This window comes from Malaclemys terrapin, chromosome 2, assembly GCF_027887155.1.
Source record: "Malaclemys terrapin pileata isolate rMalTer1 chromosome 2, rMalTer1.hap1, whole genome shotgun sequence".
In the NCBI taxonomy this organism is placed as follows: Eukaryota; Metazoa; Chordata; order Testudines; family Emydidae; genus Malaclemys; species Malaclemys terrapin.
The window spans coordinates 221,804,904-221,819,397 of NC_071506.1; the positions used below are offsets into that span (position 1 = coordinate 221,804,904).

General features: G+C 50.7%; 1 protein-coding gene across 1 annotated transcript in view; it reads right to left on the reverse strand.

Moving 5' to 3' along the window:
• The window catches only part of PLCL2 (phospholipase C like 2), a 198,894-nt gene that overhangs the window by 33,965 nt on the left and 150,435 nt on the right, over positions 1-14,494 (reverse strand). The window contains exon 5 of the mRNA XM_054020018.1: positions 13,011-13,086. Within this exon, the coding sequence (XP_053875993.1) occupies positions 13,011-13,086 (76 nt within the window). The remainder of the gene's footprint in view (positions 1-13,010; positions 13,087-14,494) is intronic.

The following is a 14,494-nucleotide window of genomic DNA, read 5'->3' on the forward strand; positions in this document are numbered from 1 at the left end:
ACTGGCGGCAGTGTATGTGGGTATGTGTGGCTCAGGGGTAGGCAACCTATGGCACGGGGGCCGAAGGCGGCACGCGAGCGGATTTTCAGTGGCACTCACACTGTCCGGGTCCTGGCGACAGGTCTGGGGGCTCTGCATTAAATAACAATATTTAGATTATTTTGTCAGTTCGGTGGCAGAATTTAGTGTATTTACTACCAGCTCATCTTTAATAAAGAGTTATTTCACCTTTTTCCATTTAAAGAAAAAGTTTCCCACATAGGCATGTGATAATTATTGCTTGTAATAAAATATTGCTGCATTTTGGATTTCCAGTTTGCCCCATCCAGATGAGAAATGAATTGGAGAGGTGCAAGGTTCCCCTCAAAGTTTCCAGTGCTTGTTCAAAACATCTTGCCCCACATAGAACCAGCAGGAGGTTCAGTTCCTGCAGCCTAATACCCATGGAAACTGAGGGATCCACTGGAGGCCAGATCCCATGTAGAGGCTCTAAACGGGGGTTCATGGCACAAGTAGGCTCTGCTGCAAAATTAGTGCTTTAAATCATGTACTTAAAAGTACATCTTTGTGCCCAGGAACTCTACAAACATATACACCGTATGTGAAATCATCAGTCTACTGCTCTTAATTCTGTTCCTCTGACTTTGATATTTTATGGTAAATAGTGCACATTAATTTTACCAAAAAGTGTTTTTTAAAAATAGTAATTAAAAGTGACAGGACAAACAGCATATTATCTAATGGGGTCATAGGACTACTCCTTCAGAGAACATACACATTGTGTTCCAATGTGATAAAGCAGAAAATATTTCTTCTGTACAAGGCATACAAGATCAATCACCCCCATTTTTTGAATATTGGGACCCTTGTCGAGTCAAAGATCCTTGTACTACATTTTGTATTTTTACATCACATAAGTAGTTTAAGTCCTGATGACTGGTATTGCAGGACTTTATTCCCAACAGTTTACTTTCCGTATCGCTGGCTTCTTCAGAGGATGGAGAGAAATAACCACTCCTTTTCAGAACAAAGTGTGGAAACAGAAAAACTGTAGTAAGCCAGTCATCTGCAGAAAAGTTAATACATTACTGAATACATGTGTATATTGATTGTTTATATAGCATTAGGACAGATTATAGTAAATCTACAGTCAGGGGGAGTAGTAAAGGGAGCCAGCATAGGGAATTCTCCCCCACCTAGTTGCAGCACCTTCATGGACCCTATATGGTGCCAGAGTAGCATAGGAGGGCAGGGGCCAGGATTAATTTCAGTAAGATTAATTAAGCATAAAATGCATAGTAACAGTATCAAAGGAAAATAACATTTTTGAAAGTAGGTCTCCTGCTTGTACATAACGCCAAGGTGAAGTTAAGATATGTGCAAAGCAGGAGACATTCAATTTTTTTTTGTTAATACAGACTGGAGTGAAATATTCCTTCTACTGATGAATTCTGGAGTTGATTGATCATTCTTGAAATAAAGACCATACGGCTTGTGTTCTACAGCCAGAGATCTGCTTATCCACTGAGCTTTGGCACCAGCTGATCCAGGAAGGCCTGAACAATTCTCATTTTCTTTACTTTTATGTTTAGTAAGCAATCCACCAAATCGCAGGTGACTGGTAACCGCTGATAGAAGGGGGGAACAATGACAGCCCCCAACCCCGCCACCACAGCAACAATCAACTTCCTGGTGACTGCCAAGGCACCCTGCAGCAACATCCTCTTGGCCATGGTGCCCTCCACCCACAGCGCCCTGGCTGGCCTTAGAAAAAATGGGGCCATAGGCAAACTTGTATTTGGGTACCCTGTCCTCCCCAGCTGCCCTGGCCCCGCACCCCTCCCCATTGTCCCTGGGCCCCACTGCCTTCCAAGGCCCTCCACTTATCCCCTCTGGCCCCTGCTGCCTCTCCCAGCCCACCAAAGATCCGCCCATTACCCGCTGCCTCTCTGCTCCCCCCCGCCCAGGCCCCTGCTGCCTCCCCTGGCCCCCACATCCCCTGCTGCCTCCCCCACCCAGCCCCCGCATCAATTTCCCCTGGCCCACACTGCCTCCTTGGGTTCCCCACCCCACCTGTAGCACCCCCAGTCCACACTGTCTCCCCTCCCCCATTACCCCAACTCCCCAAGCTCCTTTCTGCACACCACAGGCAGGCTAGTCCAGACCTGTACTCGAGCAGGTAACTGCGGCGGCTGGCAAGGAAGGGATGGGACTCAACAGGCTTGCCTGCACCCCCTCTGGCAGACAGCTGTGCTGTCAGCCTGGTCTCGCTTCCCTGCTCTGGGTGCCTTTCCCAGGCATGTCCCTTCAGCTGTGCTCAACCCAACTCCCACCCTGGCAGAAATCTGGGAAGGCATGTAACCCTGAGTCACCTACGCATCAACCTTCTCAACAGAGCTTATTTTCAAGGCATCATCACCATTGGCAAAGCTGCCTACATCCTAACCTTCTTTTCCTTCTTCCCAATTTCCCAGCTATTTACTTTGGAACAAATTGTGGTTGATCCTGTAAACACATGGAAAATGGTGGGGGGAGAATACGAAACAAGGAGCCTTCCCCAGGCCTGTGCTTTTGCACAGTGGCCAACTATGCTGTGTCTCAGAGTAAAGCCACTAATCCATGTTAGTCCTGTCAGCGGCCATAGCTTCCTCAGAAGGTGTGAGGTGAAGGTGGGACAATGGTCCGGACCTTGCCCTGTCTCCTGCACTCATCAGCAGAGGTAGTTAGTGCAGAAAAGATTGCATGCTGTACCTCTTCAAAGGGTAGTGCTGATGCAGGGCATTATTCTTCTTAATGTTCACCTTTCCCATTAATGTGTCTGTTTTCCTCCCTTTTTAATTAAGCTTTAAGGTACTGACTTTGAAAAGATTTCCTTCAGGATCTCCCACTTTTTATTTTCTCTGGTTACACAACACTCCACTCCACTGGCAGCGCCGCAGAGTGTATGTGTAGCTACAACCCGCAGCGAAAAGCAGGCTATGTCCACACTGCGGTATGTAGTTACACGTGAAATGCTCCGGCAGAAGGGAGGCAGTGGGGAAAGGCATCAGCAGCTTCCCACTCTAGCTTGCCACACTTTAACTCACCACATACACCAGACCTAAGTTCTCTCCAGCAGTTCTTCATATCAATCTCAGGGCTTATTTACACTGGACACGATCATATCAACTTTTCAGACCAGCCATCTGCTATATTTACATGAATTGTCACACTAATACAGTACAGTACATGATTCAAACAGCAAAGGTGTTTTTCTTTATTCAGTACTTCTAACTCTTCTGTCAATGCAGATTCATCACATTAGTGCAACAGCACAACATAATTTCCATAGATATGCCCTACACATGTATACCTATGTGTATTAACCCCAGACTTCCAAGATGGCATGACTGTTAAAAACATTAGCATTTCTGTAAGGTAAGTATTATTATTCTCAGTTTTTAGATGGGAAAGCTGTCCAAGATCACTGAGGAAATAATTGTCAGATCTGGGATTGGAATTTAAGGCTTCCTATCATGCGGTCCTATGTAGAACATAGAACCTCCTCCTATTACCAATATGAATGTAATACTTTCAAACTGTCAAGGACCAGCCACGGCATAATTCCAACAACCACAAAATACAGAGCACATTGGAGCAATTTGTCTACTTGGAAGTCAAATAAAAGATAGAAATAATGCAGTGAGAATATATAACCTGCAGTTTATGTGATTATATCTATATAATTTAAAACTCCATTAAACTTTCATTTTCTAGTGGAATCTATTCACTTAAATTCTCTACTCAGTCAACATATTCTAGGTATTTCTTTTCAGAAGGATGCATTTTGAAGGAATCCATTTTGAAGCACTTGGAGGTGAGGAAGGTGATCAGGAACAGTCAACATGGATTCACCAAGGGCAAGTCATGCCTGACAAACCTGATTGCCTTCTATGATGAGATAACTGGCTCTGTGGAAATGGGGAAAGCGGTGGATGTGAAATATCTTGACTTTAGGAAAGCTTTTGATACAGTCTCCCACAGTATTGCCAGCAAGTTAAAAAAGTATGGATTGGATGAATGGACTATAAGGTGGGAAAAAAGCTGGCTAGATTGTCGGGCTCAATGGGTAGTGATCAACGCCTCAATGTCTAGTTGGCAGCCGGTATCAAGTGGAGTGCCCCAGTGGTCAGTTTTGTTCAACTTCTTCATTAATGATCTGGATGATGGGATGAATTGTACCCTCAGCAAGTTTGCAGACGACACTTAGCTGGGGGGAGAGGTAGATACACTAGAGGGTAGGGATAGGGTCCAGTGACCAAGACAAATTGGGGGATTGGGCCAAAAGAAATCTGATGAGGTTCAACAAGGACAAGTGCAGAGTCCTGCAATTAGGAAGGAAGAATCCCGTGCACCGCTACAGGCTGGGGACTGACTGACTAAGCAGCAGTTCTGCAGAACAGGACCTGGGGATTACAGTGGACGAGAAGCTGGATATGAGTCAGCAGTGTGCCCTTGTTGCCAAGAAGACCAACCGCATACTGGGCTGTATTAGTAGGAGCATTGCCAGCAGATCGAGAGAAGTGATTATTCCCCTCTATTCAGCACTGGTCAGGCCACACCTGGAGTATTGCATCCAGTTCTCATCCCTCCACTACAGAAGGGATATGGACAAATTGGAGAGAGTCCAGTGGAGGGAACAAAAATTATTAGGGGGCTGGGGTACATGACTCATTAGGAGAGGCTGAGGGATCTGGGGTTATTTAGTCTGCAGAAGAGAAGAGTGAGGGGGGTTTTGACAGAAGCCTTCAACTACTTGAAGGGGGGTTCCAAAGAGGAGGAGCCAGGCTGTTCTAAGTGGTGGCAGATGACAGAGCAAGAAGCAATGGTTTCAAGTCGGAGTGGGGGAGGTCTAGGTTGGATATTAGGAAACACTATTTCACTAGGAGGGTGGTGAAGCACTGGAATGGGTTACCTAGGAAGGTGGTGGAATCTCCATCCTTAGGGGTTTTTAAGGCCCAGCTGACAAAGCCCTGGCTGGGATGATTTAGTTGGTGTTGGTCCTGCTTTGAGCAGGGGTTTGGACTAGATGACCTCCTGAGGTCTCCTCCAACCCTAATATTCTATGATTCTATGATGCAGATGCTAACTGATCAAATGACCAGAAGCCAAGAAAACCTGGGTTCTTATCCCAGCTAAACTAATTTATGGCATTTTGCAGCAATTCACTTGATGCTCCTGGGCTTCATCTAACCTAAATGAACCATATGATATTTGAGTAAAACTGCAAATTTAAAATGATGAGAAATGAATCACTGATACAGGTGTTATTGTAAAAAATATGCCTCCCTAATCTTTCATATATCCTCAACATACAAAAGTCTAAAGATGTGTATTTTATATTTTCCACAGTCTAATGAACAATTAAGAAAAAGGACAGTTACCTGTTCCGTAACTGGTGTTCTTCGAGATGTGTTGCTCAGGTGTATTCCACAGTAGGTGTGCGTGCTTGCCACGTGCACCGGTGTTGGAAGTTTTTCCCTTAGCAGTACCCATACGGGGAAGCGCCACTGCGACCCCTAGAGTGGTGCCTCTATACCGCGCTACAAGGGGAGCTGCGCACTCCCCCCCACTCTTGGTTCCTTCTTGCCGGACAACTCCGACAGAGGGGAAGGAGGATGGGATATGGAATACACCTGAGCAACACATCTCAAAGAATGCCAGTTACGGAACAGGTAACTGTCCTTTCTTCTTTGAGTGATTGCTCATGTGTATTCCACAGTAGGTGACTCCAAGCTATATCTGATGGAGGCGGGTAGGAGTTTAAGGGTTTCCGGGCCACAGTACCGCCCTACCAAATCAGTCGTCATCCCTCGCTTGGGAGACAATCGCATAATGCGAAGAAAATGTGTGGACAGAGGACCATGTGGCAGCCCTACAGATGTCCTGGATTGGGACGTGGGCTACATAGGCAGCCAATGAGGCCTGAGCTCTCATTGAGTGCGCCCTGACGATCGGTGGTGGGGGAGCCCTTGCCAGGTCATAGCACGTGAGTATGCATGAGGTGATCCAGAGGGACAGGCGCTGGGTGGAAATTGGTTGCCCCCTCATACGCTCGGCTGATGCAACAAACAACTGCGAGGATTTCCGGAACAGCTTGGTCGGGACCAGGTAGAAGGCCGGTGCCCTACACACATCGAGCGTGTGAAGGCAACGTTCCTCGTTGGAGGAATGGGGCTTAGGACAGAGCACCTGGAGGAAAATGTCCTGTTCCATATGGAAGGCGGAGACCACCTTCAGGAGGAATGTGGGGTGTGGGCGAAGCTGGACCTTATCCTTGTCGCAGACTGTATATGGGGGTTCTGAGGTCAAGGCCCTGAGCTCCAAGACACGTCGGGCTGACATGATAGCTACAAGGAATGCTACCTTCCATGACAGGTGAGACCAGGAACAAAGGTCCCGGGTTCAAAGGGAGGTCCCATGAGACGGGATAACACTAGGTTTAGGTCCCATTGCGGAACGGGGGACCTAGCATATGGGAATGAACGGTCCAGGCCATTTAGAAAGTGGGAGGTCATAGTGTGAGAAAAGACTGATTGGCCCTGCACCGGCGGGTGGAAGGCTGATATGGCTGCCAAATGTACCCTGACAGAGGTGGGAGCTAGTCCTTGGGTCCTAAAGGACAGGAGGTAATCAAGGATAATCTGGAGCGGTGCGGATGATGGAGAGGTTCCCCGCTCCGCCGCCCACCTAGAGAATCTGGACCACTTTGCCAGGTACGTCCGTCATGTGGACGGCTTTCTACTTTCCAGCTGGACTCGTTTGACGTCCTCTGAACACCTCCCCTCCTCCTCATCTAACCACTGAGCAACCACGCTGTCAGGTGGAGCGCAGCCAGTGGTGAGCTGGAGGCAGTTCGCACCGGTTTGTGGGAACTGGTTGTTAAATTTAGAAGCCCTTTTAGAACCGGTTGTCCATGTGGGACAACTGGTTCTAAAAGGGCTTCTAAATTTAAAAACCGGTAAGTTGAAGTAAGAGGAGCGTAGCTAGGAGGGGAGCAGGGGGAGCGGCTGGACCCCCCCTTAGCTACGCTACCTCGCCCCTAGGAGCCAGAGGGACCTGCCGGATGCTTCCTGGGAACCTCCCCAGGTAAGCACCACCGGGACTCCCCATCTCACCCCCCAGCAGGTCCCTCTGGCTCTTAGGGGTGGAGAGGGGTGGACACCCACTATGGTGGCCCACGAGACCCTCCTGCCTGGCTTTTGAGCTCCCGGCTGGGGAGGCTAGTCCCCGGCTGTTCCCCCTCCCCTGCAGTTTCAGCTCGACCCGCCGCTGGTGCATGCTCTGGGCGGTGGGCTGCGAACTCAGCCTGACCTAGTGCTCCAGGTGCTGCGCAGCAGCAGCGTGGCCTGGCTCTAGCCAAGCGGCGCGGCTGTAGCGCTGCCAGCCACCAGTGCTCCATGTGGTGCACGGTGGTGGAGGCCTGGCCCAGCTCCAGCTGAGCGACACGGCTGTAGCGCCACCAGGCATCTCCAGGCAGCGCTGTAAGGGGGTAGGGGGCAGGGAGGGGGTGTTGGATAGAGGGCAGGGGTGTTCGGGGGGGAGGCCGGGGGGGTGGATAGTGGTCGGGGCAGTCAGAGGGTGGGGAACAGGGGGATTGAATGGGGGCAAGGGTCCCGGGGGCAGTCAGGAAGGAGCAGGGGTTGGGTTGGGCGGTGGGAGGCAGTCAGGGGCAGGGGTTCCAGGGGCAGTCAGAGGACAGAGAGAAGGGGTGGTTGGATGGGGCAGGAGTCCCAGGGGGCCCATCAGGAATGAGAGGAAGGGTTGGATGGGCGGCAGGGGCAGTCAGAGGACAGGGAAGGGGGGTGGATGGGGCAGGGGTCCCAAGGTGTGTGTGTCAAGGAACGCAGGGGGTTGGATGGGGCAGGAGTCCTGGGGGGCGGGGGCAGGCCACGACCCCCTCATGGGGTGAGGAGGAAACCGGTTAAGATTTTGGCAGCTCATCACTGAGCGTGGCTATGTTGGGATGGAGGAGGAGGCCCCCTTCCTGGGAGAGGAGGTCCGGGCGAAGCGGTAGCCTCCGTGGGGTGGAGGGGGGGCGCTGGTGCTAAGAGGTGCAGGAGGGTCCTGTACCAGTGTTGTCGGGCCCAGTCCGGGGCTATGAGGATAACTGCGTCCTGTCTGTTTTTACTTTTTGCAGGACCTTGTTGATCAGGGGGAAGGGGAAGAAGGCATTGAAAAGCTGGCCTGACCACTGCAGGAGGAAGGCGTCGGAGATCGCCCCCTTCCCCACTCCTCCCCTGGAGCAGAACTGGAGACAGCGCCAGTTCTGGTCAGTTGCAAAGAGGTCGACCCGGGGAACTCCCCACTCTCGGAAGAGCTGATGGGTGACCTCCGAGTTGAGCAACCACTTGTTCCGGCTGGAAGAAAACCCTGCTCAGCTGATTGGCTCACAAATTGCGGATGCCGGGTAGGGGGAAGGTTCGCAGGGAGATATCGTGGGCTATACAGAATTCCCATAGGCTCAGGGCTTCCAGGCATAGGGCCGAGGAACGAGTCCCGCCTTGCTTGTTGATGTAGGTACATCACAGCGGTGTTGTCCGTAAGGACTCTGACCACCGTCCCGCGAAGGTGTATGCTGAAAGCTACGCATGCCAGCTATATTGCCCTGAGCTCTCTGACATTTATGTGGAGGGACAAGTCCGAGGCCGACCATCTCCCTTGGGTTTGAATGTTCCCTAGATGAGCTCCCCATCCCAGATCCGAGGCATCTGACACCAGGTCTAATGACGGGGAGGGTTCCTGGAAAGGGACCCCTTGCAACATGTTGCTCGGGAGGGACCACCATTGTAGGGAGGCAACTATCTGGGGTGGTACCGTGATGACTTTGTCCAGCCCGTCCCAGGCCTGGGAGTACTGAGAGGCTAGCCAGAGCTGGAGGTGCCTCATTCTGAGCCTCGCATGGCGGACCAAGTACGTGCATGCCACCATGTGCCTGAGGATCTGAAGGCATGCTCTTGCCGTTGTCACGGGGAAGGCTGTGACTGAGGCGATGAGGCCTTTGAGGGTCTTGAACCTGCTTGGAGGGAGAGAGGCTGTGGCCCTTAAGGAGTCCAGCATCACCCTATGAATTCTATGCGCTGAACTGGGACTAATGTAGATTTGTTCTCGTTCACTACTAGGTCGAGATCTGCGCATGTGGACAAGAGCAGTTCCACATGGGCCTGCATCTGGGACCAAGAGCTGCCCTTGAGAAGCCAATCGTCCAGGTATGGAAAAAATCTGCACCCCTTTCCACCAGAGGTAGGCCGCTACCACCACCATGCACTTGGTGAAAACCCCGGGTGCCGTGGATAGACCAAAAGGGAGGACCGTGAACCGTGATCCCACCCCACCAGGAACTGGAGGAAGCCTTTCGAATATATGGATATGAAAATACGTGTCCTGAAGGTACAGGGCAGCGTACCAGTACCCCAGGTCCAGGGAGGGAATGACAGGGGCCAGGGACACCATGCGGAACTTGGAGCGGACCATAAACCGGTTGAGATCCCATATGTCCAGGATGGGCCTGAGCCCCCCTTTTGCCTTTGGGATCAGGAAGTACTGGGAGTAGAAGTCTCTGCCCTGAAAGTTTACTGGTACTCTTTCCACCGCCCCCAGGTGGAGCAGACATGCCACCTCCTGCCCTAGGAGGCGAGCATGTTCCGGGTCCCCAGGGCTCACCAGGGACGGAGGGTGGTAAGGTGGGGGCGAGGTGAACTGCAACATGTAGCCCTTGGAAATGGTGTTGAGGACCCATTGGTCCGACGTCATATGGGACCACTCCACTCGGAAGGCAGACAATCGGTTGCAGAACACAAACTTTATTAATAGGGGGGTTTCCCTGGCAACAGGCCTGGTGCCCCCCTGCAAATAGTCAAAACCGCCTCTTTCCCTGCCTCTTGCCCTTAGTGGGCCCGGGCTGTGGGGCAGAGTGGGACTGATGTTGAGACCGATGCCTCTGGTCTCTCGGCCTCTTGGACGGGGGCTCATATCTGCTCCGTGCAGGTGGAGCTGAAGTTTGCGGCCTGGTCTTATCCTTAGCCAGCAGGACGTAGAGGATCAAGGTTTGCAGGGTGGTACGGGAATCCTTCATCCCGTGCAGACGGACATCCGTTTGCTGGTCTGCAAACAGCGCTTTCCCGTCAAAGGGCAGATCCTGCATGAGGGACTGGGCCTCCGCCGACAGCCCGGATAGTAGGAGCCACAACGCCCTGCACATGGAAATGGCAGAAGCCATCGAGTGGGCTGCCATATCAGCCACGTCCGACGCCGCCTGGAGGGTTGCTTTTGCCGCTGCCGCCCCTTCCAATACCAGAGCCTTGAAGTCCTTTTTGTCCCGCTCCAGGAGGAGAGATTCAAACTTTGGTAGGGACCTCCATAAGTTAAAGTCATACCAGCTCAGTAGGGCCTGATGATTGGCCACCCTGAGCTGGAAGCTTGACGAAGAATAAACTTTCCTGCCAAAAGTATCCAGTCTCCTGGCGTCTTTATCCTTGGGGGTAGGCACAGGCTGGCCATGTCGTTCTTGGTGGTTTACCGATTCCACCACCAAAAAGTTAGGTGCCGTATGGGAATAAAGGTACTCATGGTCCTTAGCCAGCACGAAGTACTTCCTCTCCGCCTTTTTGGAAATGGGGGCCAAGGAAGCAGGAGTTTGCCACAAGGTAGTGGAAATGTTGGCTACTCCCTGGTGGAGGGGCAGGGCCACACAGCCCAGTGTCGTGGACGACAGCACATTGAAAAGGGAGTCAGACGGGCCCTCCATCTCCTCAGCCTGGAGCTGGAGGTTGGACACCACCCTCTTAAGGAGGTCTTGATGTTCCCTGAAGTCCTCCTGTGGAATGGGTGGCAGTGCTGTAATGGCATCATCTGGTGCTGGAGAGGGGGCTGGCGCGGAGCCGAGAGTCTTGGGTGGTACCGGGGGGTCAGTCCCCAAGTCGGAGTCCGGGCGCAGGGCCACCGACTCGGGACCTGTTGACTTGTCCCTCTGCCGAGAAGGGGAGGCCGAAGGAGCCTGGGACGCTCCGGCCACTGAGTGGGTTCCCGTCTGAGCAGGCATCTGCAACCACAGTGCCCATTGACACCACTGTCCTTGCCATGGTGCTCCTTGCCACTGATGATTTGGGGGCCAGGTGGCGCCACCTGTCCTGGCTAGGGTAGCTGGGTGTCGATGCTGAGGTCACCGTTGACTGCGCAGTCTCATAGGAGCGGCGAGAGCGACAGTGCCTACGACGGTGCCTTCTGCAGGACCGGGACCTCGACACCAAGGACCGGTACCCATGGGAAGTGCTGCTCCTGTACTCGTCCCAGCGCCAGGAGCTACGATGTTCCGGTGCATTGCAGGAGGAGTCCCGAGTGCGATGCCTGGCAGAGCTCAAGTGGGAGCGTCGACGTCAATGGCATCGGGACTGGCTGCAGTAGCTGCGACGTGAGGAAGAGCATTGGCGCGGCGCGGCGTGGCATGGAGGAGCCTCGAGACTCCCGTTCGAGCGGCGAGCCGGTCAACCTGACTGGTGTAGAGGGCTGGCGTGAGCCGCGAGAAGACCGCGTCCAACACGGTAAGGAGCAGTTCTCAGTGCGGGAGCTGTGCCGTGCCGGGGAGGTCTGATGAGTGCTCAGGAGCGGGTTGCCTCAGGACCAACACTGGTGGTGCCCCTGGTATCAGTAAGCTCAAGATGTCTTGCGCAGCCTGTGCAGCCTCTGGTGTCGACAGCATCCTCACGGCAGGGGAGGCACGCGCGGACGGAACTGGGCTACTCCGCTCAACATGAGACGGAGGCCTAGGGCCCGGGGGAGATCGAGGGCTGCCCGGCTTGGGACCAGCCTCACCCCTCTCCTTTTCTCGGTGCCGCTGTGAGATGGAAGTCTTCCCTTGCTTCTTGGAAGAGGAGCGGTGCTGGCTAGTGGAGGGGACTTCGCTACACACCGAAGACGTGGTGCCGGGCGCCAAGTCCACTCGGCGTGCCGGGGTAGGGGTCAGCGCTGATTCCATCAGGAAAGCGTGAAGCCTGATGTCCCTCTCCTTCTTAGTCCGCGGCTTGAATGACCTGCAGATCTTGCAGCGCTCACTCACATGAGTTTTGCCCAAGTAGCGGAGACACTCAGCGTGTGGATCACTTCTGGGCATAGCGACAGGAGTCGCACGACTTGAAGTCTGGGACATGGGGCATGCCCTGAGCCCACTCTAACTACTTGAAAAACTACTAAAAGTAACTGTACCACTAAGGTCAACTAGAGAAGCTGCAGCAAGGCTGGAGCAAGACGTTCCGACTACCTTCACCGGCAGCAAGAAGGAACTGAGGGTGGGGGGAGTGCGCAGCTCCCCTTATAGCGCGGTATAGAGGCGCCACTCTAGGGGTCACAACGGCACTCCACCATATGGATACTGCTAAGGGAAAAACTTCCGACACCGGTGCATGTGGTGAGCATGCACACCTACTGTAGAATACACCTGAGCAATCACTTGAAGAAGAACACAATGTTTTAACCACTCTGGCATTAAAATACATAAAGTACATTATAGAAAGTAGCATCTGCTTGGACCCAAAGTGTGCACATTATACTCTTCCCCTACATCAGCATGTTGAGCAACACCTCGGGCATACACTTAAAAAGCATGGCCTTGAATGTGTGTAGGAATAGCGCTGTATCTCTCATTCATAAATATATCAATGTGTATTTTCTACACTTTATCTTTGCTTTATTAAGATAGAATATGTCAGCAGGCTACTGTCCAATTATAAAAGTTAAAAGGATTAAAAAGAATGAGTTCCAAAATTCAACTGAAATGCCATAGACCCCACTGTCCATGATTAAATCAGTATTAAGAAGGTCCATTTTTGCTGCTTTTGTGCCTGCATAAATTTGAATAATTTTGTTTTGTGCATTAGTGGAATAAATGAACCCAATCTAAGGTTTTGTAAAAAATGAAAATATAGGAGAAATGCCTTACTGTATTTTAATTTTTCAAAAAGAGAGCCTGCACTTACCTGCCTTCTGACACTGTACTATCTTCTCATATACACTATTTGCGTTTTCAATCAGAGTCTTGATGGTCTGAATCATCTGCAGAGAAAATATCAGATTAAACTGTTCAAACATATATTTATAAAATTGTCTTAAAATATTAATCATGATTGGTACAGTTGTATCTTTGAAAGATATGTGCTTAAACTCTGGACTATTTAGTTCTGAAGCCACAAACATTATTTAAACATCTATTATTAGTTTTTGCATAACTTTGTTTTTCTTGTTGGTACCAGGCAGAGGGATGCTCCAAACTTAGCATGAAGGAAGGAGGAATGTGGTGCTGGTGGTTTGGGATTTGTGAAGAGGTTTACAAAACACACTGTGGTTTACCATTAGCCCACTGTTTGTCAAAGGAAAGGGAAAAAAAGGGAAAATTCCTATTTACCAGCTAATTCACATTCTATGATTTGGTCAAGACAACCTGGATGCTGTTTCCTCCTCCTCACCCTGACATTCAGGATGACAACCAATCACCATCCAATATTTTCTGTTCTCTTGTGTACTCTCCCTCTGCCTTTCCAGATTGGTTCCTTATAATTGCGTTTTTGTGGCTTGATCTGTAGAGAGAAAACATCCTACAGAGGAAGAACAAGAGACTCAAGGCCAAACTAGAAGAGCCTTGAGTTGGAAGGTGAAGGAGTAGAAAGAAAGGGAATCACTGATTTCTTCACCAGCTCTTTCTAGACATAGTTTCTTATGGAAGCCCTGCTCTAAGCAGTCAGGGCCAGATTTGTAAGCACCTAACTCCCACAGAAATCAGTGGGAGTTAGGCACTTCAACAAATTTGGCACTCTGTAATCAGGGATGCATCCGTAGATACCTGCACTTCCAGTCAATAGTGCCTGGTGAAGTGTATAAGGAATGCTAGGCAGCAGGTTTGCTGCAAAGTTTGTTCACTGCTGACTCTGCTCTCTGATCCAGCAGATAGCAATTGTTTTAGTGGATTAAATTATACATTGTACCTGCTGCTAATGCATATTTACGTGGGATTTTCTTTTCCCTGAGAGACCATGTTCCCTGTGCTGAACAGGCATCTGCATAAGCTCTACAGCAAAAATCCCCCTTAAGATAACCTACCCGGGAAAGAGTTACTTCAACAGGCACAGTTCCCTTACCCACTTTTTTTTTTTTTTTAAAGTGTTTTCAGTTTGAGAGAAGCTGAAAACTGCTTTTGCATGTTGCAGGGGATAAACCAAACTGGAGAGAAAGAGGAGAAAGCCTTAGATTCTGGGTCACAACAGGTGATCTTCTTGCCTTTCACAGAGAGTGAGGAGGAAGAACCCGATGTCTGCATTAACATAGACCATACCACAGAAATTTAACTGTAACTTTTACTTCCATACCACAGAAATTTAACTGTAACTTTTACTTCCAGTTAACAGAAAGCTGGGCTAGACAAACTAAAGTTTATTATTTGAAAGTAATCCTGGCCCTTCTTCTAGGA